General features: G+C 39.1%; 2 protein-coding genes across 4 annotated transcripts in view; one reads left to right on the forward strand and one right to left on the reverse strand.

The window, feature by feature from the left end:
• Positions 1 to 13034, forward strand: part of ap2b1 (adaptor related protein complex 2 subunit beta 1) — a 30714-nt gene extending 17680 nt beyond the window's left edge. For 2 of the 3 annotated variants that reach the window (XM_062433280.1, XM_062433282.1), the window contains exons 16-21: positions 1434 to 1579; positions 1742 to 1871; positions 4016 to 4100; positions 4890 to 4976; positions 6671 to 6825; positions 10353 to 13034. In XM_062433280.1, the coding sequence (XP_062289264.1) occupies positions 1434 to 1579; positions 1742 to 1871; positions 4016 to 4100; positions 4890 to 4976; positions 6671 to 6825; positions 10353 to 10427 (678 nt within the window). In that variant the 3' untranslated portion in view covers positions 10428 to 13034. The remainder of the gene's footprint in view (positions 1 to 1433; positions 1580 to 1741; positions 1872 to 4015; positions 4101 to 4889; positions 4977 to 6670; positions 6826 to 10352) is intronic. The other variant, XR_009927086.1, reaches the window with a different exon arrangement.
• Positions 13035 to 15304: 2270 nt separating this feature from the next.
• On the reverse strand, positions 15305 to 18067 carry LOC133994458 (E3 SUMO-protein ligase ZBED1-like). The gene is made up of 2 exons (XM_062433712.1): positions 16990 to 18067; positions 15305 to 16200 (listed from the first exon to the last, which is right to left on the reverse strand). The coding sequence occupies exons 1-2, from the start codon at positions 18060 to 18062 to the stop codon at positions 15528 to 15530; spliced, it is 1746 nt and encodes a 581-aa protein (XP_062289696.1). The 5' UTR covers positions 18063 to 18067; the 3' UTR covers positions 15305 to 15527.
• Positions 18068 to 24600: the final 6533 nt, after the last annotated feature.

Below are 24600 nucleotides of genomic sequence, written 5' to 3' on the forward strand. Positions count from 1 at the left end.
GATGGAAGGAAGGACGTAAGGAAAGAAGGAAGGAAAGAAAATAAGACAAGCAGAAAAGATGGAAGGAAGGAAAGAAAGAAAAGAAGACAGGAAGGAAGGAAGGAAGGAAGGAAGGAAGGAAGGAAGGAAGGAAAATAAGACAAGCAGAAACGATGGAAGGAAGAAGGGAAGAAAGAGATGAAGGAAGGAAGGAAAAGAAGACAGGCAGAAACGATGGAAGGAAAAAAGAGAGGAAGGAAAAGAAGACAGGCAGGAAAGATGGAAGGAAGAAATGAAAAGAAGACAGGCAGGAAATATGGAAGGAAGGACGGAAGAAAAGAAGGAAGGAAGAAAGAGAGGAAGGAAGTAAAAGAAGACGAGCAGGAAAGATGGAAGGAAGGACGGAAGAAAAGAAGGAAGGAAGAAAGAGAGGAAGGAAGTAAAAGAAGACAAGCAGGAAAGATGGAAGGAAGGGGGTATGAAAAGAAGGAAGGAAGAAGGGAAGGCAGGAGGAAGAGAGAAATGAAGGAAGTAAAAGAAGACAGGCAGGAAAGATGGAAGGAAATTCACAAATTTCATAAATCCTTAAAGTGTCTCAGTAGGGTTAGGCCGAAATTACATGAGTTTTAAAAAGCACTGCAGCAGCTTCTCTAGCTCCTGGAAGGAAGGAAGGAAGGAAGGAAGGAAGGAAGGAAGGAAGACAGGCAGGCAGGAAAGATGGAAGGAAGAAAAGAAGGAAGGAAGGAAGAGAAGACAGGCAGGAAAGATTGAAAGAAGGAAGGAAAAAAGACAGGCAGGAAAGATGGAAAGAAGGAGGGAAGAAAAGAAGGAAGGAAGGAAGAGAAGACAGGCAGGAAAGATGGAAAGAAGGAAGGAAGGAAGGAAGAGAAGACAGGCAGGAAAGATGGAAAGAAGGAAGGAAAAAAGACAGGCAGGAAAGATGGAAAGAAGGAGGGAAGAAAAGAAGGAAGGAAGGAAGAGAAGACAGGCAGGAAAGATGGAAAGAAGGAAGGAAGGAAGAGAAGACAGGCAAGAAAGATGGAAAGAAGGAAGGAAAAAAGACAGGCAGGAAAGATGGAAAGAAGGAGGGAAGAAAAGAAGGAAGGAAGGAAGAGAAGACAGGCAGGAAAGATGGAAAGAAGGAAGGAAGGAAGAGAAGACAGGCAGGAAAGATGGAAAGAAGGAAGGAAGGAAGAGAAGACAGGCAGGCAAGAAAGATGGAAGGAAGGAAGGAAGTAAGGGAAAGGGGGACAGGAAGGAAGGATGCTGGATGTTTTCTGTTGCAGCTAGATTAAATTTTTGTGGATGGAAAACCTGAAAAACTTCCCCTTTTTTGTCCCATGTGCTGAAACCACAGAGAGTATCATTGAAATGAATAAAAGAATATAAACTAAACATTTTGACTCACTGCTGTACACATATATATATATTATAATGTATTGTTTATTTTGCAGGTGTGGCTGCCTGCAGTGAAAGCTAAAGGTTTGGAGATCTCTGGAACTTTCTCTCGCCGTCAGGGTCACATGTACATGGACATGAGCTTCACCAATAAAGCCCTGCAACACATGACCGACTTCGCTGTCCAGTTCAACAAGAACAGGTCAGTGAGACATTTAACCCACCACATATCTTTATCTTCTTATTGGGATATTGATATTAAGATATTATTCTCAGCCGGAATAAAGCACTGAAGGATCAAGCAGACACAATAACAAACTAGCAGCTTAATGTTGGTTTTTCTTCTTTTTTCTTCTCCGTGTAGTTTCGGGATGATTCCCACCAGTCCTCTACCTGTTCACACTCCGCTGATGCCCAGCCAGAACATCGAGGTCTCTTTGCCGATCAACACCATCGGGCCGGTCATGAAGATGGAGCCGCTCAATAATCTTCAGGTACAGAAGAAGCTCTTAATTATTATGATTGGTTATTGTCTCTTAATTATCAGTGTGTTTTGTGGCAGCGTTGGAAGTATTCAGCCTTTTGAAGCTGAGTCTGAGGTAGTGTGTGATATCTGGTTCTGGCTTTTATCGAATCTTTTATCTCCTCTCGCTCTTTTTTTCTTTTATTAGCAAAAGAGAAATATAAAACACACAGTATGTTAATGCTTTGAAATCTTTGAATTGTGGTTATTTTGGCCTTTTTTGTCTTCAAATTCAATTTAATGACCAAACAGATAATCTGATTGAATTACTGATAATATTTATAGTTACGTTTATTTCGAACATGTTGAAATAGCGAAACAAAACAAATAGGCAGGGGTTTACGGCAAAATAGAAATTATAGCAAAAAAATATAAATTTTTAAAAAACAACAACATATATGCATATACACATATACATACATATATACATGTGTGGGAATGTGGGTGCATATAGTGTTGGGTACTCCAATTTTGCAACCTTTCTTAAGCTAAAAACTGAGAACGGGTCCCACAGACCCGAATACCTTATAAGGGTTAAAAGGGAGTTTTTTCTTGCCATTGTCGCTAAGTGCTGCTCATGTGGGAATGTTGGGTCTCTTTAAAATGAAAACCTGAAGAGTTTGGTTTAGAACCTGCTCTATGTGTAAAGTGCCTTGAGAAAACTTTGTTGTGATTTGGCGCTATACAAATAAAGATTGATTGATACACATACACACACATATATTTTCCTTCCATATTTGATAAAGGATCAGAAAGTTGGGCTGGTATATTTGACCTGACTATCGGTGCTTTCACTAAATATTTACACAATGAGGTTTTTAATAAATAATCATCAGTAATGTGAATATAATGAGTAAGTGGATAAAGGCGGATAATAGAACTGTCTGTTAAGCTCAGAAAATAATAACGTTTTTACTGTAATTCAGCCTTTAAAAAGCAGGAAAAGACACTTATTCCATATCAGCATATTATGATATTCAATATTTAAGAAGATATCGATATAATATTGATTTATTGCTGTTATCAGAAAGGATTCAGATTTTAAGTGGATTCGCTTGCCAACACGAGTGCAAAGAAACAACTAAATCAACTAATTTTACCTTATTATAGACAATTCATACTTAAGCCGGGTTTGCACCGGGTCCGTCAGCGCCACGTTACGGCTGCGCCACAGTTTTGCTCCGTCCTCTGCCCAGCGTCAACTCACACCGGGAGCGTTACTGCAGCGGTGCTGTGCCTTGCAAGCCAGCAGTATTCGCACGAGATCACGTGATAATCGTGAGATCACGCAAACTGGGTGTATAAAGTCAACAACAAGAAACAACTGGTTACTTTTCTTCTCGGACCAATTCTCCGAGACCCTCTGATCGATTGACTGCTCACCTGGGGGCCACCGGTTATGACGTAATGTGGATGTGAGGTTGTGATCTGCGCATTGTGTTTAATTTTGAAAGGGGACGGAAGTTTTATTATGACGATTCTGTGTCTGACTTCCTGTCTGGTGCAATCTGCTCTGTTGAGCGAGTTAGAAACGACTACGTCAAAAATAGAAATGCTGCAGATTGATAGCGCTGCGGCACGGAGAGCCGCTGCTGGGACGTTGCTGAGACGCTCCTGGTGGAAACACTCTCATTGATTATAGTGTTACCTATCAGCTCCGGTGGCCGCGGCGCAGCCATAACGTGCCGCTGACGGACCCAGTGGAAATCGGGCTTTAGTAATCAGAACGTATGAAAAGGTGTTTTAAAGAGATTTAAGGTGGTATAAAAAGTGCTGACACAGAAAAGTATCGAGACTTTTCTTTTGCGTCTAGAAAAGCAATAAATTAAAGATAGCTTACAACCAGAACTGGAAACTAGCTCACCTTCCTAACAACTCCAAAAGATGTTGTTTTTAGGTTGGTTTGTGTGTTTTTTACAAGGGAAAAAGAGGCACATAAGTCACTGGGTCACATCTTATTTTCTATTAATCCACACTGAATCACTTTCCTGATATATTCAAAGTCATAATAAACTATTATTTCTTTTGTCACATGATATAAAGTGTGAAATATTACTGTTTTATATAAGTTATCTAAATATGAAGCTCATCTATTGTTCTGTTTATTGTACACAGGTTGCTGTGAAGAACAACATCGACGTTTTCTACTTCAGCGTACTCATCCCTCTCAACATATTCTTCGTCGAGGATGGAAAAATGGGTATGATTGTTACTCACGACTTTATATATATATATATATCAGATTGAGTGTAAAATGGTTCAGAAAATATACTTTTAAGGCTGCAGTGATTCCTTAAAACCAGGCGGGTAGTCCCGGTCCTCTGAAATGATGCCAACGCGGAAGTCACTTAAAACTGCATTCTATCAAAAGGCCACCAGGGGGCGACCGCTTTGGTGTCAAAAGGACTTCCGTCTCTATACAAGTCAATGGAGAATTCACCAACTTCTCACTTGATTTCTAACCTCAGTAAACGTTTTCAAAATGTGTTTATGGTCTCAATCGCTAGTTTAAAGCCTTCTTCAATGCAGTATGATGTTCATTTGGGACATTTTGGCCTCCCTGATTTTATATGTGACGATAAAGCAGGGTATGCATTAGGGCGTGGCTACGTCGTGATTGACAGGTTGATTGGTTCACAGGTTCAGGAGGGCGCCTCATGCTCCTCCTGATGCCCATATAAGTAGAATCCGTGTTTTTATTTTTCCCAGCATGCACCGGAAATATTCAAGATGGTGCTGCTCAGATCCGATACTATTGGCCTCCGAGCAGCAGTCCACAAACCAAAGGGTGACGTCACAGATGTTACGTCCATTTCTTATATACAGTCTATGCTTAAAACACGAAATACAGTTAATTTATACCAATAAAAACCCACTTAGAGCTGCATCAACCATCCAATTATAATGCCTAGTGTTTCTCCGTGTGGATATTTGTTCTTTATTATCATTGTTTACAAGTTGGTTCTGTGTTTCTTTGTGTTTTCTCCAGAGCGACAGGTGTTCCTCGCTACCTGGAAAGACATTCCTAATGAAAATGAGCTTCAGTACCAGATAAAGGAATGCCACCTCAATGCAGGTAAAAGAGGGAGAAAAAAGATCGTCCTCGCTGCCTGAATGCAAGTTACTGTCTGTTTAAAAGCTGATTTTCTTACATTTCACACTTCAGTATAAACACCAGCTGACCTGTTGAAGTTTCCTCTCTTTGCTTAGATAAGTCACATGGATCACTGTGATTGATGAGCTTAAGAAAAAGTGATGTATAAATATAATCATTATTATTAATATTGAAATAATTAAAAAATATCTTTAAAATAGTTTTAAAAGCAGCATCAGGTTTGTTAAAATGTACATTTAGTATTTCTGTTGGTTTTATATCATTTGAAATGACATTTGCACCATTTTTTACCAAAAGTAAGACTGAATGCTCCTGAAAATGTCAAATGGTGTAACCACAAAAGAATGATACATATTAAATAATGTAATATTTAGAACAATTGTATTCCATTACCTTTATTTAACCCTCCTGTTGTCCTCAGGTCAAGGAAGGAAGGAAGGAAGGAAGGAAATGAGTAAGAAGAGAAGGAAGGAAAGTAGGAAGGAAGGAAGGAAGGAAAGGAGTAAGGAGAGAAGGAAGGAAATGAGGAAGGAAGGAAGAAAGGAAAGGAGTAAGGAGAGAAGGAAGGAAAGGAGGGAGGAAGGAAGTGAGGAAAGGAGTAAGGAGAGAAGGAAGGAAATGAGTAAGGAGAGAAGGACGGAAAGGAGGAAGGAAGGAAGGAAGGAAAGGAGTAAGGAGAGAAGGAAGGAAAGGAGTAAGGAGAGAAGGAAGGAAAGGAGTGAGGAAAGAAGTGAGGAAAGAAGTATGGAAGGAGGGGAAGAACAAAGGAAAAATTAAAGAAAGAGGGAGGAAGGAAGGAAAGAAGGAACAGTCAAAAGAGATGGAGTCAATTTGACCCGGGAGGACGACAGGAGGGTTAATATAAAAAGGAGAAGGAAGGAAAAGAGTAAGGAGGAAGGGAGGAAGGAAGGAAGGAAAGGAAAGAAAAGAGTAAGGAGGGAGGGAGGAAAAGAGGAAGGAAGGAAGGAAAGAAGGAAGGAAGGAAGGAAGGAAGGTTTTTATGGTTACACCACTTAGACATTTTTGCCATAATCCTCTAATATATTCTCTCAAAATGGATTAAAAGCAGAAATTTGATGCTGGGTCCACAAAAAAAGAATGTGTGCAAGTTATTCATACGTTTATTTTATCATTTTAACCCTTTAAAATTTGACTAAACCACATGGACACAATCTAATGACTTCCTCTTACTACTCATCTAAAAACCCTTACATCTCTCTCTTTCTCTTTTATGTTTTCTTTCTCCACCTCCATGCTTATCTCAGGATACGTCAGCATTACTTCCTCTTCCTCTGTACCTGAAGGACGCCTCCAACTTCTTTCCTTTTAGAAGATGCTCATGATTGTACCGTTGTTATCCTTGCAGCTGATTGGCTAATAACCCTCGATGTGTTATAGAGCACACCTGGTCAGGTTTACTTGAAACCTGAAGGTTGTCTGTCATATTTAAAACCCCCCTTATAAAGCTAATTTACCACCAGCTCCCTGATAAACCATCTTCCAGTAGCAGAGTCTTCTATAGTCGGTGCATATATTAGTATTATAGAACCTACAGTATAGTGATTACAGCTCCAGTAGTGTGTGTTTCTCTTTATCCTGTAAATGCATTGAGTGATGAGTGAAGACATTTTTTTATTTCTTCTGTTCCTTTGCAGACACAGTATCAGGGAAGTTGCAGAATAACAACATCTACACCATTGCAAAGAGGAACGTAGAAGGCCAGGATATGCTCTACCAGTCCCTCAAACTAACCAACGGTATCTGGATCCTGGCCGAGCTACGCATTCAACCGGGAAACCCCAACTACACGGTACAGTATTCATCAGTAGAGTCTTGTTAAAGGATCCTGGCTCAATCAATCAATCAATCTTTATTTCCTCTCTTTGCTTAGATAAGTCACTGTGATTGATGAGCAATGATGAGCTTAAGAAAAAGTGATGTATAAGTCAAAATATAATCCTTATTATTAATATGAAATAATTAAAAAATGTCTTTAAAATAGTTTTAAAAGCAGCATCAGGTTTGTTAAAATGTACATTTAGTATTTTTGTTGGTTTTATATCATTTGAAATGATATTTGCACCATTTTTTACCAAAAGTAAGACTGAATGGTCCTGAAAATGTCAAATGGTGTAACCACAAAAGAATGATACATATTAAATAATGTACTATTTAGAACAATTGTATTCCATTACCTTTATTTAACCTTCCTGTTGTCCTCAGGTCAAGGAAGGAAGGAAGGAAAGGAGGAAGGGGAGAAGGAAGGAAAGGAGGAAGGAAGGAAGGAAATGAGTAAGGAGAGAAGGAAGGAAAGGAGGGAGGGAGGGAGGAAGGAAGGAAAGGAAAGAAGGAAGGAAGAAAGGAAAGGAGTAAGGAGAGAAGGAAGGAAAGGAGGAAGGAAGGAAGGAAAGGAGTAAGGAGAGAATGAAGGAAAGGAAGAAGGAAGGAAGGAAGAAAGGAAAGGAGTAAGGAGAGAAGGAAGGAAAGGAGGAAGGAAGGAATCAATCAATCTTTATTTGTATAGCGCCAAATCACAACAAAGTTTTCTCAAGGCACTTTACACATAGAGCAGGTTCTAAACCGAACTCTTCAGGTTTTAATTTTAAAGAGACCCAACATTCCCACATGAGCAGCACTTAGTGACAATGGCAAGAAAAAAAACTCCCTTTTAACAGGAAGAAACCTCAGAACCAGAACCAGGCTCAAAGTGGGCGGCCATCTACCTCTACCGGTTGGGGTAGAGAGGAGAGAGAGAGAAGCACATAGTTCATAAACATTGAAACTAGAAGGTCCGGGACTGGAATCTGGAAAATTGTTTTGGTCACACAGAGAAAGTGTTATTTAAAAATCCATTTATTTTGCTTTTCCTTCCTCTTTGAGGCCATGACAACATAAAATATGGATTTTTTCCCCTCATTGACCTTAAATGTGATGTTTTACAGATCTCTACTGACTTCATTTGTTCAAAACATGTTTTTAAAACATGTTAGAGACTCATTCTGTTCGTGTACAACAGGAGTGTCAAACATGCGGCCCGCCAAGGAGTCCAATCCGGCCCACTTTCCTTCCTGTCTTCTTTTCTTCCATCTGTGTTTCCTTTCTTCCTTCATTCCTTCCTTCTTTCCTTACTCGCTTCCTTCCTTCCTTCCATCTTTCCTTACTGTCTTCTCTTCATTCCTTCCATCTTTCCTTACTGTCTTCTCTTCCTTCTCTTCCTTCCTTCCTTCCTTCCTTCCTTACTCCCTTCCTTCCTTCCTTCCATCTTTCCTTACTGTCTTCTCTTCCTTCCTTCCTTCCTTCTCTTCCTTCCTTTCTTCCTTCCTTCCTTACTCCCTTCCTTCCTTCCTTCCATCTTTCCTTACTGTCTTCTCTTCATTCCGTCCTTCCTTCCCTCCTTACTCTCTTCCTTCCTTCCTTCTCTTCCTTCCTTCCTTCCATCTTTCCTTACTGTCTTCTCTTCCTTCCTTCCTTCCTTCCATCTTTCCTTACTGTCTTCCTTCCTACCTTCCTTCCTTCCTTCTTTCCTTCCTTTCATCCATCTTTCCTTACTGTCTTTCCTTCCTTCCTTCCTTCCTTCCATCTTTCCTTACTGTCTTCTCTTCCTTCCTTCCTTCCTTCCATCTTTCCTTACTGTTTTCTCTTCCTTCCTTCCTTCCTTCCATCTTTCCTTACTGTCTTCTCTTCCTTCCTTCCTTCCATCTTTCCTTACTGTCTTCTCTTCCTTCCTTCCTTCCTTCCATCTTTCCTTACTGTCTTCCTTCCTTCCTTCCTTCTTTCCTTCCTTTCTTTCATCCATCTTTCCTTACTGTCTTTTCTTTCTTCCTTCCTTCCTTCCTTCCTTCCTTCCTTCCTTCCTTCCTTGAATGAAGAAGAGTTTGACTCCCCTGGTGTACAAGATAAAAAAAAATGAAACCCAACTTTAAAAAATGTCTCCAGCAGGATCTCTTATGTCAGCAGTGATTTGAACATATAAAATAAAACCAATAAAATAACATCTTGAAGAAGTTAATGTCTATGTTACAGCCATTTTACTTTATTATATTACTATGATATTATTTGATGAAATACCTTGATGGGTGTAAGAGTACTTTATGGATATGTATGGTTGAAGGTCTCCCCCTGCTGTCCTTAATATGTATTACATCTGTGGAGGGGAGGTGGGAGGAGAAAGAGACATTTTTGTTTGTTTTATGTTATTTGAAATTACATTTGCACCATTTTTTTTAACCAAAAGTAAGACTGAATATTTTTATAAATATAAATAAATATTTTATCACCTGCAGTGTATTTAAGTGGACTTATACTAATAATGACTTCATTTAACCTTTGTGTCGTCCTCCCGGGTCAAATTAATCCCGTCTGTTTTGACTGTTCCTTCTTTCCTCCCTCCCTCCTTCTCTCTTTATTTCCTTCCTCTCTCTTTCCTCCCTTCCTTCTGTCCTTCCTTCCCCCCTTCCTCCTTCTTTCCTTCCTTCCTTTCCTTCCTCTCTTCCTTCTTTCCTCCCCCCCAGCTTCCTTCCTTCCTTCCTCCCTTCCTCTTTTCCTTTCTCCCTCCCTCCTTCGCTCTTTCTTTCCTCCCTCCTTCCTTCCTTCCTTCCTTCTTTCCTCTCTCCTTTCCTTCCTTCTTCCTTCCTCCCTCCCTCCTTTCCTTCCTTCTTCCTCCCATCCTCCCTCTTTTCCTTCCTTCTTCCTCCCTCCCTTCCTTCCTCCCTCCTTTCCTTCCTTCTTCCTCCCTTCCTTCTTTCCTCCCTCTTTTCCTTCCTTCTTCCTCCCTTCCTTCCTTCCTCCCTCTTTTCCTTCCTTCTTCCTTTCTTCCATCCTTCCTTCCTCCCTCCCTTCCTTCCTTCTCCCTCCCTTCCTTCCTTGACTCGAGGACAACAGGAGAGTTAAAAAATGGTTCCTGATCTCCATGGTAACCAGAGTAAATGTAATATTTAGAACAATTGTATTCCATTACCTTTATTTAATATAAAGTTATAATGTAAGATCATGCCAAACTAGTTGATATGGTGTTTTATTGAGAATTTACTGTTTTTAACCAAGTTGAATTATTTGGTACAAAGTTTTTATGGTTACACCACTTAGACATTTTTGCCATAATCCTCTAATATATTCTCTCAAAATGGATTAAAAGCAGAAATTTGATGCTGGGTCCACAAAAAAAGAATGTGTGCAAGTTATTCATACGTTTATTTTCACATTTTAACCCTTTTAAATTTGACTAAAAACATAATTGACCCATGTACAGCTTTGTTTAGACTCTCATATAGAAGAGGTGTGATCTGAAGGTTTCCTCTACTGTGACCCTTAAATCTTCTCCTCTCTTCTTTCCCGCAGCTCTCTCTCAAGTGTCGGGCCCCCGAGGTTTCTCAGTACGTGTACCAGATGTACGACTCCGTGCTGAAGAACTGACCTGCTGTACCACTTTTAGCGTCTACTGCTTCATCATCCTGACGACAAACGGCAGTGTTTTATCATTTATATCTTTCACCTGCGGAAAAAAACTGCCAAAACAAAGGAATCCAAACAGCAAAAAGCAGGTTTACTGAATAATAAGACTTAATCCCCTCCTAGAGATTAATAACAAAAACATTGTGGGTGACCCTTTGTGTGTTATTGTTTGACGAACATCATGACAACACAACATTAATGCTTCCTTTATTTTGGCAGTTTTAAGCATTATTATTGAAACTCTCCATTTTAATTTTTTTACCTCCCAGTGAAAAAAAAAACGTGTTTATCATTCCATCCTTAACTTTTAGTGTCTTAATGTTGTTAAGATGTGACTGATGGTTAAAAAAAAAAAAAAAAAAAACTGTCCTGAATGAGGGAAAAAAATATATCTTTCCCTTGTTGTCTGTGAAGCCATTGCTTTTTTTTTTTTTTTTTCTTCTTCTTCTTTCTTCTTCTTCTTTAAATTTTATATACTGTACGCGGCTCACTCCTCTTTTCAAGTTCATCAATTTATTTTTGATACTGGCTTTTGCTTCACTCGTACCTGCAGGATAAAACAGTATTGATTTGTTCCTTTTTTGCCACTAGTCTGTGTGTGTGTGTGTGTGTGTGTGTGTGTGTGTGTGTGTGTGTGTGTGTGTGTGTGTGTGTGTGTGTGTGTGTGTGTGTGTGTGTGTGTGTGTGTGTGTGTGTGTGTGTGTGTGTGTGTGTGTGTGTGTGTGTGTGTGTGTGTGCGTGCGTGTGTCAGAAGCTGCCGATGCCATTTCTACAGCAGGTTTGCCTCCCGGAGGATCATTTAAAAAAAAAAAAATACAACATTCAACGACTTTTAAAGACGTACTAAAGTGACCACAGATAACAAATGTTTTAGTTTTTTTTGCTGTAATAACAAACTATAACACAGCTTCTTTTAATTCTTATAATTAATGTGACTAATACAAAAAGTTTCCGTCTTAAAAAATACAATTTAAAAAAAAAAAGCTGCACAAAGGTAAAAATGCAGATGAGAGATTAAACATTAGTTTTAATTACTTCTAAATCTAAATGATGGCATTTCATTGCTGCTTCCCAACCTGTGATTTTTTTTATATTTCTCTCATGAATGTATTTCTTTAATCGGTGCATACTGTGATTTTATTTGTTGTTGTTGTTTTTTTCATGTTGTCTACCTGGATCAGTAGAGGCATCTTAATGTTGGATGGCAGCAAAGCGCTAGAAGCTCTAGGTTTACACTACTGGCGATAAAACACTCCACACTGTTTTTTTCTTTTTTCACTGCAGCTATAATAAATGTCTTAATATGTCATTTTTTAGATGTTTTATTAACGGCCAAATTACCAAAAAAAGCACATTAAAAATTTTAGATAATGTTAAAACTATTTAACACATTCAGTGAAGTTAGTTTCAGGTTGCAAACGGTTAAGGAACAGGAAGTAAAGAAGCGTCCGACTAGTACGAGGACATTTTATGGGCTAAAAAGCTTCAAATTTGTTGGTTAATTTTGCAAAAGTTCGCCATTATTTCAACTTGAAAGCCTTTCAATCATTAGTTTTGGAACCACTACACAAACTACAGTTTATAGCAGCTATTGATTATGTGTCCACACACCAATGCCACTTCTCTTTCCAATGGCCCCATTTATTGCAGCCACATAGTCGTGTAGATGGCTTTATACACATATATTGTCATTTCCTTATTTATTGTGCATCTACCTCTGTGTGTGTTTCCTTTTTTTTTTAACTTGGCTTTATTGTTGCAGTAGTTTCCACTCTGTAATACGCTTTAAATGTTTTATCTTTTTGATGCAGCTGTATTTGTTTTTTATTTTAAAATCTTTAATGCCATTGTTGTAGAGCCAATTTAAAAACCTGTGGCACGGCAGCCGAACCAAACTTTACAGGACCAAGTATCTCACACAAATGTTGCTGATTTAAAATGCCAATTTTTTTATGTTTTTAAATACACTAGTGTCAATATAACCCTCTAGTGTTGGCGTTGTGTGTGTGTGCTGTAGAGCATTGGAGTGTGCATATGCATTGAGGCCCAGAGTCGCCCCTCGTCCAATGTAGTCCAGTGATGGTGTAGTTTGTGTAGGTAATAAAAAATTAAAATGTATTGGTATAATAACCCTGATAATGAAATTGAAATAGCTAATTTCAGCGTATCAATCGTGTTGGTGACACTATTTTCATACTCCATGTTAAACTACATTTATGTGCCTGCATGAGCCCACTGTCCTTTTTATTCCTTTCTCATTTAGGCTGTGGATTTACACCCTCTTTAAAAAAAAAACGTTATTATAATATCTCTCAATTCATGTCTCTATTGTAGGTGTCTTCTTTTTCTTTTTTTCTTTTTTTTTAAAGCAGCATTGTCTTTGCACTCCCACAAACATAAAACAAACGTATATATATATCCATAATTGTTGCCAGCAATACAGAATGTATGGAGAGCGCTTTCATTGCAATCTTATGAAATTGAGTATTTCTAACATCTGTTGCTGTAACCCTATTGTAAATGATTTGTTATTGCAAAAACCTGTCACAGTACCACATCTTATGTCAATAAAATATCAAACTCATGATGCATCACTGCTTCTTTTTTTTTTATTTTATTGACAACAATCAGTATGGACGAAGAGGAATCGGCATGTTTACAAAATCGAAGATGTGAAACAGAAAATGAATTGAAAATGTGTCATACACTACATATGATTAACAAATATAAAACTGAGGCATAAATATAATATATATGAACTTTGTGGTGGACTGCTTTGTGTATGGGAGCCTTCCTTTTGGGGGTAAACATGCATATATAAAGGAAGTGTGTTTATTTACTGTATTATTGTGTGTGTATGATGTATGTAGCTAATTGTAGTGGAGTGTTTATGTTTTGGGTTTATTATACACATTGGTATCTGGGTCAATGACTTATAAGGATTTGCAACAACTCAATTGTAGAATAATAAAAACAAGCATATCTAATGCAGTAGTTCAAACATTCAGAATGTGAAAATTCATATTACAATGTGAAATTAAGTGATTTTAGTGGGTTTTTCGAGATTAATTGGCACTGGCCTTAAAAAAAGTCATGTGGTGCGACCATGATTCATCTTGAAATAAATTAATTTACTTAACACGCTTCACATCTTTTTTTTTTTTTTTACAAGTTTTCAGTAATATAAAGTGTTTGGAAACAAAGTATTTGCATTTTTTTTTTTTTTTAATTTTTGTAAATGATCTTTTATTTATATAAAGATATTTCAAGATGAATCATGGTCGCACCACATGACTTTTTTTAAGGCCAGTGCCAATTAATCTTGAAAAACCCACTAAAATCACTTTTACATGTATAATATGAATTTTCAGGTACACAACATTCTGAATGTTTGAACCACTGCATTAGATATGCTTGTTTTTATTATTCTACAATTGAGTTGTTGCAAATCCTTATACGTCATTGACCCAGATATGAACTTTGTGGTGGACTGCTTTGTGTGTGGGAGCCTTCCTTTTGGTGATAAACATGCATATATAAAAGGAAGTGTGTGTATTTACTGTATGTGGGTGTTTATTTACTGTATTGTTGTGTGTGTATGATGTATGTAGCTAATTGTAGTGGATGTTTGGGGTGTATTATACACATTGGTATCTATAGAATGACACATGAAAGAAGGGTTAGTGTAATAATGCTTCATCTTACACTTTCAGTCGGAAACTGCTTTTTTTGGCTTTTCATCAGTTCGGTTAGAGATGAAGAACAAAGAACGAGGATATATGATTGTTTGCTTTGTTTGAACATGTGTGTTTTAGTTGAGTGACCGAAATAAAGTAAACTAAACTAAAACTAATCTCTACTAAAAAAACTAAAATTCACCTGAAATCACAGCAATGGAGAGAGATGTAAGATGTAACACTAGAAGACACCTGTACTGCAAAGAAACTAGAAATAGAAACTTTACATGGGAATTAACGGGAATATATGGGAATTAATAGAAATTAACTGGACATTTACAAAGCTGCATGTTCACCTATAAAAGGAAACTTATTGTAGTTAGAAAAAAACAAACATCTTGTAGAATAATCTTGGTTAAAACAAGCAGATTTAATGTAAATCCAGTTGAATATCTCCCCTGTTTTTTCAATCACATGCACATAGTACATTACTGACTGCAGGGCTGCACCTCCTACATGCACTGTGCATTCCTCCATCACATGCACACATGATCTCTAGAAGGGAAAATGTTTATTTTACTCAATTAAAGTATTGATTAAAGTTCTAATCACAAATAAATCAGTCAAAATGTTGTTGTTTTTTTAACCCTCCTGTTGTCCTCGAGTCAAGGAAGGAAGGGAGGAGGAAGGATGGAGAGGAGCGAGGAAGGAAGGAAGGAAGAAGGAAGTTAAAGGAAAGGAGGTAGGAAGGAAGGGAGGAAAGGAAAGAAGGAAGGGAGGAAGGAAAGAAGGAAGGGAGGAAGGAAAGAAGGAAGGAGGGAGGGAGAAAGGAAAAGAGGAAGGGAGGGAGGAAAGAAGGAAGGAAGAAAGGGGAATGGAGGTAGGAAAGAGAGGAAGGAAGGAAGGGAGGAAGGAGGGAGGAAGGAAGGGAGGAAGAAAAGAAGGAAGGAGGGAGGGAGAAAGGAAGGGAGGAAGGAAAGAAGGAAGGAGGAAGGGAGGGAGGGAGAAAGGAAAAGAGGAAGGGAGGGAGGAAAGAAGGAAGGAAGAAAGGGGGATAGAGGTAGGAAAGAGAGAGGGAGGGAGGGAGGGAGGGAGAGAGGAAGGACAGAAGGAAGGAAGGAAGGAAGGAAGGGAGGAAAGAAGGAACAGTCAAAACAGACAGGGTCAATTTGACCCGGGAGGACGACACAAAGGTTAAAAGTATTATTTTGCATGCATGTCTGCTTATGACTAAATGAAATGTTTATATACAGTGGATACAGTTTGTATAAATTACCTTCAATTTCCTGTTAATTCCCATATATTCCCATATTTATCAGAAGTTTTCCGCCCCTTTTGCAACCCTAGTCCCTAAATGACAGTTAGTCCTCAGACACATCAACATTCAGAGCTGCTGTGTTAACTTTCCCTCCTGTTTCTTTTCTCTCAGCCAGTCGCTGAGGCAGAGCAGTCTGGTGGCGTTTTCAGTGGACAGCGCCGCTCTCTTCTTCTGCACCACGTGACCGGAGAGCGAGAACAGCCTCTCACACGGCACCGTGGTCGCAGGCGTAGACAGGTATTTCTGTGCCAGAGGAGCCAAGCTTGGGTAAGCCCCCGCATGTGCACACCACCATTTCAGCGGACAGGTCTCCATGGAGATGCTCGGCTCCGCTCTGTACCGAGCCACAGGAGTGTCGGCCGCCGCCTCCTCTTCATCCTCCGAGTCGGACGCAACCAGGAGGCTCATCTTCTTTTTTGGTGGTTCTGACACTTTGGCTTCGACGTAAGACTGTTTGGCGCTCTCTTCTTTAATCAACCTCCACACTTCCTCCCTTTCAGATCTGGGAAGGCATTTCAGATCTTTGAATCTGGGGTCGAGTGCGGTCGCCACTTTCAGCCATTGGGTGTTGATGCTTTCTTTCCGCTTTGAAAGGTCAGATGTGAAGGCCTCTTTGAATTGGCACACGTAGTCTGGATCATCTTCAGATACTTCCATCAGCCGGGACAGATGGCACAGCGCAGGCAGGACCACTGAGCAGGGAACGAACTGTTCTCCTCCGAGGAGTTCAGTCACATACCTGCCATGAAAGATAAAGTGCAATTAATTGAGTGTTAAAAAAGAGACGATAATTCATCATTTAATACTTCTCCCCCTCCTCTCTCTCTCTCCATGTGGTTTAGTCAAATTTAAAGGGTTAAAATGTGAAAATAAACGTATGAATAACTTGCACACAGGATTATGGCAAAAATGTCTAAGTGGTGTAACCATAAAAACTTTGTACCAAATAATTCAACTTGCTTAAAAACAGTAAATTGTCAATAAAACACCATATCAACTAGTTTGGCATGATCTTACATTATAACTTTTATATTAAATAAAGGTAATGGAATACAATTGTTCTAAATATTACATTTACTCTGGTAACCATGAAGATCAGGAAACATTTACATTCACTTTAAATGAAGTAATTATTAGTATAAGTCCACTTAAATACACTGTAGGTGATAAAATATGTAATATGCATCATTCTTTTGTGGTTACACCATTTGACATTTTCAGGAGCATTCAGTCTTACTTTTGGTAAAAAATGATGCAAATGTCATTTCAAATGATATGAAACCAACAAAAATACTAAATGTACATTTTAACAAACATGATGCTGCTTTTAAAACTATTTTTTAAGATATTTTTGAATCACTCATCTTGCCAACCCTTATTTATCACTGACCCATAAACACTTGACATTTTTGAAGAGACAATAATAACTTAGTCACATTTGCATTTTTTTACAAAATAAGAGGCATTCACAACACAGCAAGCCTCAGCTTCCAAAATACTGTGCTTACTGTGATTTATTCTTTCTTACCTGCAGGGTTCAAGGAGTGTCTCAAGCTTTCCCATCTTCTCAAATTCTGCATCAGTCAAAAAGGCTGGAGTGTTTATCTGCTTATGAAGATCAAGTGTAACTCTCACTGCGTCTTTGTTTGTCTGCAGCCTGGTGATCATGCTCAGAGTTGAGTTCCACCTCGTTTGCACATCTTGAATTAGAGGCTCCACATCTTGATCTCTCTGTGCTTGCTCTCGTTTCAACTCTGCTGCATTTGCTGGACTATCCTTGAAGTGTGCAACCAGTTTGCGACATTTAGTCAACACATGCTCAAACCCACTGTGAAGGACTGCTGCTGTTATTGATCTCTGCAGACTGTGTGCAATGCACGGCATGTGTTGGTACGACTTAATCCTTTCTGCTGTTATTAAAGTCAATGCACTGTCTGCACCGATTGTTGTGACTTTCCTTGCAATGTCCCATCGCTCTGCAACATCGCAGAAATGCTGCACGCGCGTTTCTTCAGTTTGTCGCACAGTCAAAGCAAAAGAAAGCAAAGTCCAATTAGTGTCGATGTGGTGTGCAGATACTCCCAGGTAATTCTGATTGCTCACTGACGTCCAAAGATCACCTGTCAACGCCACAACATTTGCACTTTGCAGGAGTTTTAATTTGGTTGTTTTCTCTGTTTCATACAGGCTGTGTATGCGTGAAACTATTGTTCCCCTGGAGGGTAAAACATAGGACTCATCACAACATGCAACCCGGAGTACATCTCTTAAACCTGCATCTTCCACGATATTAACAGGTCTGAAGTTAATTACAACCCATTTTGCAATCGCTGTAGTTAATTTATCTTCTTCCACAGGTTTGTGTTGATGTGCATTCTTCAGAGGTGCAGTGCTTTGCTTCTGCTGCCCTTTAGCATGTCCCTTTTTAGCTGCATTTGAATGCTTGGCTCGCAGGTGATAGTTCAGACTCGAAGTGCTGCGATGATATTTAAGTTCAGTTTGACAAAAGCTGCACACTACTTTTGACTTGTCGACAGATCCGTCTGGGAGTAGTTTGAAGTAGAAAGAGCCATCCAGAAGCGTGTAGTTGTTTTTCCCCATGGCTGCAGCAGGAGGCAGGCAAGACTACAAGTATGGGTGCTTGGAAGGGACAAAAAAATAAGATGCACGATTAACGCGATTAAAAAAATAACGCGTTATGCTCGGCCTTCAATTAGACTAGTAGGTTAAGATAAGATCTACTTTATTGTCTTGGGCAAAAATGAAATTTGTCTTAGGCATGAGGTGCATCAGTGCATACATAAATTATACATTAAAAATACAGCAGCAGAGACAGTGATCATACAACACTACCCAAGGGTAGTAAAATGTTAACAAGCAGAGAGTAAATAACTAAAATGAAGAAAAAAATAATAAGAATAGATAAGAATTGAAAGTTATTATTATTAAAGGTGCACACCAAAAAAAAAAAAAGACGATTGGTATTCTATTGCTCATTGCACATCATGTCTTCTTTTAGTTAAGTTTAGTTTATTTCGAACATAAATTAAAAAAAAGAGAAAAACATTATCAGACAAATCGCTAGTTCTTCCTTTAAACCTACTTTTGCACTAGTTATGATTTTTTTTTAATTCTGGTGGATAGGACTCTCAGCTAGCTGTTAGCTCACCCTGTTAGCCTGTCTGACTAATGGCGCTTTTCCACTATACAGTTCTAGCACTACTCGGCTCGACTCGCCTCGCCTCGGTACGGTTCCAGAACAGACCTTTTCCATTACAAAAAAGTACTTACTCAACGTGGGCGGGGTCGTCATAGCACGGCTCCGCGAAACTGCCGTGACTTCGTTTTATACGCGACACTAACACATGACTCTTCCAGCGACAACTCTTCTGACCAATCAGTGGCCGGCAGTCTGTTGATATCACATTTAGTATCGGCTCGGCTCGCTTGGAACCTCGTCAGAGTAGGTACTAAAAAAGTACCAGGTACTATCGCTGATGGAAACGCAAAAAAACGGAGTTGTGCCGAGTCGATGCGAGTCGTGCTGGAACTGTGTAGTGGAAAAGCGCCATAAAACGTCTCAGGTTGTCATAATATCAGTCAGTGTAAACTAAGTTAGCAAACTTCATGTTGGATAGAAATATTTAATAGACTAACACGACATCAGCCATTTTAATATAGTTTTTTAAAGCTTTTACGTGAATGGCGCAGCAATTAAACTGAACACAAACTGTTTTATGATGACCAAAGTGAATTAAAGTCAAACAAAAACACAGAGGTTTTAACGAAACTGCATCGAAAAATGGTAAAGGGGGCATTATGGGTTAACCGTGAAAACAAGCCAACTATACGACCAATGTTTTTTATAAAATCAACAACATTCATAAAAAACGTACCATTAATCTGCTTAAGTCATTGAAAAACCACAAAACACGGTGAACATGACCTGGAATCCATTACGTGATATCTGCTCTGACATCGAGGTTGACCATTTATTTCACTTTAATGGAATATCCTATTTAGATCCAGTTGATGAAGTGATGAAACCAGCTATCCTTGAAACTCTTTCTAATATCACAAGGCAGCAATGAAAAAAACACCTCCTTCGAGCCGGAGTTGAACCAGCGACCTAAGGATTCCTGTCATTACCAACCTACAGTCCTCCGCTCTACCAACTGAGCTATCGAAGGGTTTGCTACAAAAGATGAGAAAGTGATTTTCGATCAGTTTCTGTTCAGAAAACAACATTATGGGATGAGCATGAAAAACAGCCACCTTGACAAGATGATTGTTTTTATGAAATTAACAACATTCATAGTAAATTTACTACAAACGTGCTGAAAGTCATTGAAAAACCACCACACATAGTAGACATGACCTGTTCTCTATTAGGTGCTATCTGCTATGACATTGAGGTCTGTCATTTATTGCACTTTCCGTCCTGGAATTGCCTGTTTAACTCCAAGTGATGAAGTCAGCTATCCTTGAAGCTCTTCCTAATTTAATGAGCCTGCAATGAAAAACACCTCCTTCGAGCCGGAGTTGAACCAGCGACCTAAGGATTCCTGTCATTTTCAATCTACAGTCCTCCGCTCTACCAACTGAGCTATCGAAGGGATAGCAGCAAGTATTGAGAAAATCATTTTCGATCATTTTCTGTTTGGAAAACGACATTATGGGATGAGCATGAAAAACAGCCACCTTGACAACATGATTGTTTTTAGGAAACCAAGAACATTCATGATAAACTTATTAAGAATCCACTCAAAGTCATTGAGAAACCACCACACTGAGTGAACATGATCTGCTCTCCATTATGTGCTATGGGTATGCGATACAACATTGATGTCTGCCAGGTATTGCACCATCGGTCCCGCTGATCAAGCGACAAAACCAGCCATCCTTGGAACAAGGCAGTGATGAAAAACACCTCCTTCGAGCCGGAGTTGAACCAGCGACCTAAGGATTCCTGTTATATTCAACCTACAGTCCTCCGCTCTACCAACTGAGCTATCGAAGGGTGTGAAGCAAAAGATTAGAAAGTAATTTTCGATCATTTTCTGTTTGGAAAACGACATTATGGGATGAGCATGAAAAACAGCCACCTTGACAAGATGATTGTTTTCATGAAATCAACAACATTCATAGTAAATTTACTACAAATGTGCTGAAAGTCATTGAAAAACCACCACACATAGTAGACCTGTTTTCTATTAGGTGTTATCTACTCTGACACTGAGGTCTGTCATTTATTGCACTTCCTGTCCTGGAATTGCCTTTTTAACTCCAAGTGATGAAGTGATGAAGTCAGCTATCCTTGAAACTCTTCTTTATTTAATGAGCCTGCAATGAAAAACACCTCCTTCAAGCCAGAATTGAACCAGCGACCTAAGGATACCTGTTATATTCAAACTACAGTCCTCCGCTCTACATACTGAGCTATCGAAGGGTTTGCAGCAAGAAATGAGAAAGTGATTTTCGATCATTTTCTGTTCAGAAAACAACATTATGGGATGAGCATGAAAAACAGCCACCTCGACGACCTGATTTTTTTTATTGAATCAACAACATTCCTAGTAAATTTACTAACGTGCTGAAAGTCATTGAAAAACCACCACACATAGTAAACATGACCTGTTCTCTATTAGGTGCTATCTGCTCTGACACTGAGGTCTGTCATTTATTGAACTTTCTGTCCTGGAATTGCCTGTTTAACTCCAAGTGATGAAGTCAGCTATATTTGAAACTCTTCTTTATTTAATGAGCCTGCAATGAAAAACACCTCCTTCGAGCCGGAGTTGAACCAGCGACCTAAGGATTCCTGTCATTTTCAACCTACAGTCCTCCGCTCTACCAACTGAGCTATCGAAGGGATAGCAGCAACTATTGAGAAAATCATTTTCGATCATTTTCTGTTTGGAAAACGACATTATGGGATGAGCATGAAAAACAGCCACCTCGACAACATGATTGTTTTTAGGAAACCAAGAACATTCATGATAAAGTATTAAGAATCCACTCAAAGTCATTGAGAAACCACCACACTGAGTGAACATGATCTGCTCTCCATTATGTGCTATGGGTATGCAATACAACATTGATGTCTGCCAGGTATTGCACCATCGGTCCCGCTGATCAAGCGACAAATCAGCCATCCTTGGAACAAGGCAGTGATGAAAAACACCTCCTTCGAGCCGGAGTTGAACCAGTGACCTAAGGATACCTGTCATTTATCAACCTACAGTCCTCCGCTCTACCAACTGAGCTATCGAAGGGTGTGAAGCAAGAAATTAGAAAGTAATTTTCGATCATTTTCTGTTTGGAAAACGACATTATGGGATGAGCATGAAAAACAGCCACCTTGACAAGATGATTGTTTTCATGAAATCAACAACATTCATAGTAAATTTACTACAAATGTGCTGAAAGTCATTGAAAAACCACCACACATAGTAAACCTGATTTCTATTAAGTGTTATCTACTCTGACATTGAGGTATGTCATTTATTGCACTTCCTGTCCTGGAATTAGCCTGTTTAGCTACAAGTGATGAAGTCAGTTATCCTTGAAACCCTTCCTAATTTAATGTGCCTGCAATGAAAAACACCTCCTTCGAGCCGGAGTTGAACCAGCGACCTAAGGATACCTGTCATTACCAACCTACAGTCCTCCGCTCTACCAACTGAGCTATCGAAGGGTTTGCAGCAAAAATTGAGAAAGAGATTTTCGATCATTTTCTGTTTGGAAAACGACATTATGGGATGAGCATGAAAAACAGCCACCTCGACGACATGATTGTTTTTAGGAAACCAAGAACATTCATGATAAAGTATTAAGAATTCACTCAAAGTCATTGAGAAACCACCACACTGAGTGAACATGATCTGCTCTCCATTATGTGCTATGGCTATGCGATACAACATTGATGTCTGCCAGGTATTGCACCATCGGTCCCGCTGATCAAGCGACAAAACCAGCCATCCTTGGAACAAGGCAGTGATGAAAAACACCTCCTTCGAGCCGGAATTGAACCAGCGACCTAAGGATTCCTGTCATTATCAACCTACAGTCCTCCGCTCTACCAACTGAGCTATCGAAGGGTTTGCAGCAAGAATTGAGAAAGAGATTTTCGATCAGTTTCTGTTTGGAAAACGACATTATGGGATGAGCATGAAAAACAGCTGCCTCGACAACATGATTGTTTTTATTGAATCAACAACAACATCCATAGTAAATTTACTACAAACGTGCTGAAAGTCATTGAAAAACCACCACACATAGTAGACATGACCTGTTCTCAATTAGGTGTTATCTGCTCCAACATTGAGGTCTGTCATTTATTGCACTTCCTGTCCTGGAATTGCCTGTTTAACTCCAAGTGATGAAGTCAGCTATCCTTGAAACTCTTCCTAATTTAATGAGCCTGCAATGAAAAACACCTCCTTCGAGCCGGAGTTGAACCAGCGACCTAAGGATACCTGTCATTTATCAACCTACAGTCCTCCGCTCTACCAACTGAGCTATCGAAGGGTTTGCAGCAAGAAATGAGAAAGTGATTTTCGTTCAATTTTCTGTTTGGAAAACGACATTATGGGATGAGCATGAAAAACAGCCACCTCGACAACATGATTGATTTTAGGAAACCAAGAACATTCATGATTAAGTATTAAGAATCCACTCAAAGTCATTGAGAAACCACCACACTGAGTGAACATGATCAGCTCTCCATTATGTGCTATGCAATACAACATTGAGGTCTGCCAGGTATTGCACCATCTGTTGTTAAATGGTAAATGGCGTATTTAAGTCACACTGATCAAGTGACAAGTCAGCTATCTTTGGAACAATTGCATTGAAATTCTTCCTAGTAGAACAAGACAGTGATGAAAAACATTCTTCGAGCCGGAGTTGAACCAGCGACCTAAGGATACCTGTCATATACAACCTACAGTCCTCCGCTCTACCAACTGAGCTATCGAAGGGTTGACAGAGCAACTAGAAAAGTGATGCTGCATCAAATTCTGTTTGGAAAACAACATGGCTTGACCATGAAAAACAGCAACCTCAGCGACATGATTGTTTTCATGAAATCAACAAAACTCATGATAAACTTATTATGAATCTGCTTAAAGGCATTGAAAAACCACCACAAATGGTAAACACGACCTGTTCTCCATTAGGTGCTATCCACTCCGACACCAAAAATGCCTCTTGCTTTTCAGAAGTAGAACTACAGAGATGCCCCTTCTGTTTTCCCCTTTGATGTATGAGCTATATGCTACATCTAATGTGAAAATACTGGATCGAAACATCGGTTTTGCCTACTAATGCCAAGGTTACATAATGGGCTATAGGTGGGATATGAGGTCTGTCTGTATTTAAAGTTGATTGTGATTCCTAAATAGGGGACATATGTGCAGATGTGTGTGCTCCGATCTGTAAAAGTGTACTTTTGCACCAAACAATCACTGTATTTGTTCCCCCATCACTTACATTGAAATAACTTAAGGAAGCATCCTCGTTTATTAACAATAACAAACAACTCTTACAATGTATACATGGGCTTTATTGTGTTCAGACAGACTACAGAAAATGTTCACCCGAAAAATAAAAATCATGAAAATTGATAAATGAATATGAGCCGAGAGGCACAGAAGAAATACTACAAGATACAAAAGAAAACATGTTTGTGTTTTGAGAATTTCACATTTTTATTAAAGTTTGTACAAAATACCATAGCCCCTCCTCCACAATGACTTTGTCTCCCTACTCAACGAAACTACAAATAAGTCATGTAGTAGAACTAAATAAAGAATTACATAATTTCACAAAATATCACAACGTAACTGCTGGATCTTATTGAACTCTACAGAAATTATCACATGTACAAAACACAAACACCTACCCTTAACCACTCACCCAATCAAACCCCATGGGTGCAAGACTTCAACGAAAGAGTAATTTATTATTAATTCACAGGGAAACATCGGGGAGGAGGGAATCTGAGGGTGAAATATTACTGGAACTACCCAAGCAGCAATCGTCACAGCTGAAGGATGAAGCCACAGCAAAGGTGCTCGATGTTGACTTTGAGAAAAGTCAGACTACATTAAGGTCTAGATGAAAATCCCCAACTTCT

Source organism: Scomber scombrus, chromosome 14, assembly GCF_963691925.1.
Source record: "Scomber scombrus chromosome 14, fScoSco1.1, whole genome shotgun sequence".
Taxonomy (NCBI): domain Eukaryota; kingdom Metazoa; phylum Chordata; class Actinopteri; order Scombriformes; family Scombridae; genus Scomber; species Scomber scombrus.

Bases quoted from the DNA above. Each gene is read 5' to 3' on its own strand.
- LOC133994458 (XM_062433712.1), bottom strand. From the start codon at position 18,062: ATGGGGAAAAACAACTACACGCTTCTGGATGGCTCTTTCTACTTCAAA. The intron at 16,201-16,989 runs GTAAGAAAGAAT...CTTTCATGGCAG, and splicing joins ACACTCCTTGAACCCTGCAG to GTATGTGACTGAACTCCTCG.